Below are 6000 nucleotides of genomic sequence, written 5' to 3'. Positions count from 1 at the left end.
AACAACTTATTTATTATTTATTGTTTGCTGCCCTCTTCTGTCTATTCAGGTTATGCTATTTCACATGTCTCTTTATAACTTGAAAATGCTTTGTGTTTGTGTGTTGAATGATTTCATGACATTTCTCTTATACTCCAGGAATAAAGAAATCACTCTACATCTAACATGCTTCTGAACAGCTACCATAGATTATTTATTTATTAAAAATATTTATCTGAAGTAAAACAAAAACAAACCCAACTATTCATAATTTTAAGGACACATTCAAGGACACGTTCCAGCAGGATACAAATGCTAGAAAGGATTAAAATTAAGGTTGGTGAGAGGTGTGGCTTCGTAGAGGGTTTAGCCTGGGCAGAGTACAGTCATACCTCGTGTTACGTACGCTGCAGGATGTGTACATTCGGGATACGCACCGCGGTGACCCGGAAATAATGGAATGTGTTACTTCCGGGTTCGCTGCATTGCACATGCGCAAAAGCCTGTGGTAACATCATGCGTAGAAGCGCCGAATCGCGTTACACACATGCGCAGACGTGGCACTTCATGATACGGATGTCACAGGTTACGAACGGGATCCGGAACGGATCCCGTTTGTAACCAGAGGTACCACTGTACTGAGGACCAGGCAGGCCTAGACAACTACATTTGATCATTGGGCCAGAAATTCCCATATCTGTTCTTGGCTATTCTCTGTTCGTAATATAGAAATAGCAATTGGGTCGACATTTTGCTTTGTGCTTTCCCCTTGTTAGATGCTTTGGGCATGACTTCTTCATTAATGCACAACAGATGGGGTCTTATTTTCCCTGTGGGCACCTGGAGAATTCTTCTGATGCTGTGTAGAAAAGATCCCCAAGGTGTTCTCCAGAGCTTTAAAGTCACTGTGCCACTGTTTCCAGAAACACATGATGCTGGAGAGCAGTAAGGCCAAACTCCACCATTATTTTTTTCTCTGTAGCTTTGGCGACTTAACTAAGAGCTGCAATTCCAAATGAGGTGCGAATTTTTCTCACTCTTTGAAATGAGATGAAACCATTTTGACCATCAGCTTGTTTCCCCTGCTTATTTTGCAAGACAACTGGGGTAGTTAAATTGGTGAGTTATCTGAACTTGACAATGAATATTTGGACCTATGCTTTTACTTCAGACAGGTATACTTTTAGTATAATAGTGGTTATGAAGGCAACTTGGCAACTCTATGGCATTACTCAAGGTCCCCCTATGAACTCCAAACACAAATTGAAGCCTCTAGTTAAATTTGAATTCAATTTTATGCTTCATTAGATGTGCATCTGCCTTCAGAAGACCACTTTTGTTTTCAATAATGGATGTTTTATTCATTAGGGACCTGATTTTGTTAGTGATTTTGGATTGAAATATTAATATAGTTATTTGGTTACTTATGTAATTTCTTGACTATTTGTATTGTATATTTGTATTGTATATGTTTGATTATAAACACTGGATAAAGCAGTACATAAACAACTTTTCCCTGCTCCCCTTCCTTCTGTGCAACCAAGCTTGAGAAGATGTAGTGTTCTACCCTATTGAGTTAACATGTGAGTCCTAACATCAAATGCATATGGCATTCTGATCATTTCAGTAAGGATCCTATAATATTCATAGATTCATATAATGGATTCATAGCATCATAGCATTGGAAGGCACCACAAGGGTCATCTAGTCCAACCTCCTGCAATGCAGGAATGGGCTTGAACCCACAACCTTGAGATGAAGAGTCTCAAAGTTTACTGGCAAACTTTAGACATGCCTGAGCTGAATTCTTGAACTCTGCACACACCTTTTCATACAAGTGAACTTATTTTGGATTGGGGAGGGAGGAGAGAGGGAGGCTACTACCATTTTTCTCCAGTAATGTAATGTAATGGGGCTTATTTGGGTCACAGGAAATTATCTGAGGGCACTCGAAGCAGTAATCTTCCTCAAGCTCAAGAACTCTTTGTTGCCTGAATTACACAATAGTCCAGTTCAGACTTAAAGCTAAGTCAAACCATGGCTTAACACAAGAATAGTCAATATAGTGCCCTCCACATTTTGCTTGACTACAATTCCCATCATCTCTGGACATTGGCCATGTTGGGTGGGACTGATGAGATATACCACGTTGCCTGTTATGGACAAAAATATGGGTTACTGGGGGGCGGGGTGAAAGGTCTCAATTTCACTGCTTCTCTAAGAGTCCTGCTGCAGCCATGCTGCAGCCATGCTGCTGTGAGTTAAGGCATGCTTTGGCTTAGTGTGCAATGCATAAAAAGTATACCATTAGGAAAAGGGGGGGAATGTAATTGATTATATTGTTGATAAATTGTATAGATTTGAAACTTTCTTAATAAAAATTTCATATAAAAAAGAGAAATAGCGATAACAGTAAAAAAAAAGTAGATCATTAAGTACACTGCCTTGGGAAAACCCATGATTAAATATTATCATTATCATTATCATTATTCAGACATTATGGTAGGAAGACATTATATCTGTGAAAACAGCAAATATATAGGGGGAAATGTAATTTTACAAATTCATGCAAAATATGGGTTTTGATTGTACCTGTTGTTCATGTCACAGATTTTATACAGATGACTTTGCATAAGAAGGTGATGTGACACCTGTTGACACATTAAGCTGAAGAAAGGTGCAAACTGTCTCTACATATGTACATCTCTTTGTGTAAAATGAATGGACATTTGTTGATTTGAACAGCTGAACTATTGTGTACATGTAGATTGACAACTGTTGGAAACAGAATCATTGACAAGAGGTCTGGTCTATCAGGGCTCTTCTTTCTACTTGTTTAAATCTGTGTTCTTGGTGTACTTGTACTGACCTAAGGTGCAACATAATATCTTTATTTATCACTGCTATCACTCATGTTATTCTGTGGTCTTTCTAGGAAGGTGATTGAGTAACTTAAATTCTTATTCATGGTGCATTTTGTGACTGAGGCATACCTGCAGGGGATCTCAAGATCAGCAAAGCAAATGAAGAATGGCAGCTCTGTGTCTGAATTTCAGCTTCTGGGGTTCCAGAGTCTTCCCGGGTGGCAGACCCTACTCTTCACCATGTTCTTACTTATCTACATCCTAACCATCACAGGCAATGTGGTTATTATTTCAGTCATCAAGCTGGAATCATATCTTCATTCCCCTATGTACTCTTTCCTCCAAAACCTCTCCTTCCTAGAGATCTGGTACACCACCACAATTGTGCCCAAGATGCTCAGTAGCCTCCTCATGGAGAACAAGAGCATCTCCTTCAGTGGATGCATCGCACAGCTCTACTTTTTTGTCTTCTTTGGTGCAACGGAGTGCTTCCTATTATCTGTGATGGCGTATGATCGGTACCTTGCAATCTGTGACCCATTGCATTATGCAGAAGCCATGAACACACAGTTCTGTACCCGCTTGGCGATAGGGTCTTGGGTTATTGGTCTCTTCACAGGGTTGCTACCTTCATTGCTGATCTCTAGGCTGCGTTTCTGCAGATCAAACCAAATCAATCATTTCTTCTGTGACATCCCACCTCTGCTGAAGCTCTCCTGTTCTGACACTTCCACCACCGAAATGAGCATTTTTGTGCTCTCTATATTGGTCCTTTTCACATGTTTCTTGCTTACCTTGGTGTCCTATGCATTTATCATCAAGACTATCCTGAAAATCCCCTCTGTTTCTGGAAGAAAAAAGACTTTCTCCACCTGTGGTTCACACTTGGCTGTGGTGGTGATATATTATGGCACCATGATCTCCATGTATGTTCGACCCAGTGCTAGTCTTTCATCAGAGCTGAATAAGGTAGTCTCCATCTTCTACACTGTGCTAACACCACTTCTCAACCCTGTCATCTACAGTCTGAGGAACAAAGATTTCAAGGATGCCTTGCAGAAACTAGTCAATAGGAAATGTTTACATAGCTTGCCAAGTAGAGAAAGGAAGTTCATTGGCTTTAGTTGTTGTTAACGATGATCTCATGTACTTGTTTTGTTGTTATATTTTACCTTGCATTTGCATTTAGAATATCTGCAAGGTTATCTTTGAGAAAAGCCAGGAATTGCATAGCCTTACAAAGTAAATTTCTAACACCATGTTCATGTGTCTATGGGTATTTACAAATGTATAGTGGTGCTGATTTTATTATTGATTTATTAACAGCAGTTGAAGCTGTCCCTACACAAATCCAGAAAGGAGTCGCTAATGTGGTTGGATGGTTCCTTGTATGGCTCTTTCTGGCAACTCCTGGTGCCAAAAATAAAATATTGCTCTGCTTTCTTTTGGACTACATCAGTGAGACATGGGGGGGGGGGCTGTCTTGTCATCTGGGCAACCCAGGACCTCCATACACACTACCCAGGTTTGTGCCCCGGGGAGGTCATTTTGGTGCTGCTAACACAGCAGCTTGACTTCAGCCTGGGAGGTGCACTCCATTGCCTCTCGGGACAGACCCATGCTTGCAATACAAATGTTACACTACAATCTAAAACTGCATGGAATACAAATACAGCACCAGATAATAAAATCAGTCAGTATAGCAAGATTCTCAAGCAGCAAAACCACATGCCACATCTTAAAAGATGTACCTCTAAAAATACTTTAAAGCTTAAGGATTCAGAGTAGGCCCATTGAAATGAATGAACATGACAATGTTAGGTCATTTCAATATGTCAACTCTGAGCAGAATTTAATTGGGTGCAACCCCATGATGAAGGCAGGGGAACCCATCACCTTGTTCAATAAAAAATGCATTATGGGCACTGGGTGAAACTTTCTAAGGAGATCCTTATTATTATTATTATTTAGGTATTTTGCAATGTGAGTCACATAGAGAACATGTTGTTTTCTGCTATAGTGTCGTATAAAGCAAGAGTGTACTAAACACCCTTGAGAAATAGCTTTGGCTGTTATATCTTCTTGTGAAATACATTTGATGTTTCACCGGGAAAGGTACCACCGTCTTTGCTCAGAATTGTGTCTCTCTCTGTGTGTTTTTATGAATTTTTGCCACAATGTATAGGTTTGTAGAGTGACACACAATTTATTAGTAACTTTAAAAAATTGGGGTTCTCTTGAAATCTTTTGAAAGATGTGAAAGACAAAACCTCAATTTTGAACTTTCTTTGAAAGATTTGAAAGACAAAAAGACAAAACCTCAATTTTGAACGTTCTTTGAGGGGTGGGGTGGGTTGAGTTACTGGAACTTGAAATTTAGCAATAACTCTTAACATTAAGAGCATGTGCCTATATATGAAGAGCAAATTTCTAATAATGTGTAAGATAACCAATGTTAATTAATTTAATAATGAAAGGGAAATCTACTGCTTCATGAAGGTGTGGGTGACAGAATATTTATTCAGTCTTCAACTCATATACAGATGCAACACTCAATCATTTACAGGTTTTCTTAAAACACATCTATAAATAAGGTTTTTTTATAAAAACAAAACACAACAGTCTACAAATATGTTTAATGCTGTTCTGGGGGGCTTTGTTGTTGTTGTTTAATTGCTCAGCCATGTCCGACTCTTTGTGACCACATGGACCAGAGCACTCCAGGCACGCCTATCTTTCACTGCCTCCCGCAGTTTGGCCAAACTCATGCTCTGGGGGGCTTACTCCCTAGTAAATGTGTAGAGGGTTGCAGTCTAAATTAAGGTCTATTTAAAAACAACAACAACATTTAGTTGTGACTTGGTTCAGAGACAGGGAACCTGTGGTTGTCCAAATATTGTTGAACACTAGCCCCCATTAGCCCCAACCAGCATAACTGATGGTCAAGGATGACAGATGTGCTAGTCCTGCAGCATCAGGAAGGCAACATGTTTTTCAACATTCCACAAATTACTTTCTTTTCTGCAGTTAGGAACATTGGTAAGCAACATCTAGGGTGACACTATTTGGTAGAGGATACGTAGGAAGTGAATGGATGGCAAGTTTTGGGTTTTGGCCCAAAATAAAACTGAATTCTTGGGTTTATGGCTGAACAAAA

The 6000-nt window shown here is 39.6% G+C and overlaps 1 protein-coding gene across 1 annotated transcript; it reads left to right on the top strand.

The window, feature by feature from the left end:
* Window positions 1–3002: 3002 nt before the first annotated feature.
* LOC117057767 (olfactory receptor 11L1) lies at window positions 3003–3977 on the top strand. Its single transcript, XM_033168606.1, has one exon. It carries the CDS (start codon window positions 3003–3005, stop codon window positions 3975–3977), a length of 975 nt encoding a protein of 324 aa, XP_033024497.1.
* The last annotated feature ends 2023 nt before the right edge of the window (window positions 3978–6000 follow it).

The sequence above is a fragment of the Lacerta agilis genome, chromosome 14, assembly GCF_009819535.1.
Source record: "Lacerta agilis isolate rLacAgi1 chromosome 14, rLacAgi1.pri, whole genome shotgun sequence".
In the NCBI taxonomy this organism is placed as follows: Eukaryota; Metazoa; Chordata; class Lepidosauria; order Squamata; family Lacertidae; genus Lacerta; species Lacerta agilis.
The sequence above is the reverse complement of the archived record's forward strand: the minus strand, read 5'-3'. Positions and strand labels throughout refer to the sequence as shown.

Coding starts and splice junctions, on each gene's coding strand:
- LOC117057767 (XM_033168606.1), top strand. CDS start 3,003: ATGAAGAATGGCAGCTCTGTGTCTGAATTTCAGCTTCTGGGGTTCCAG.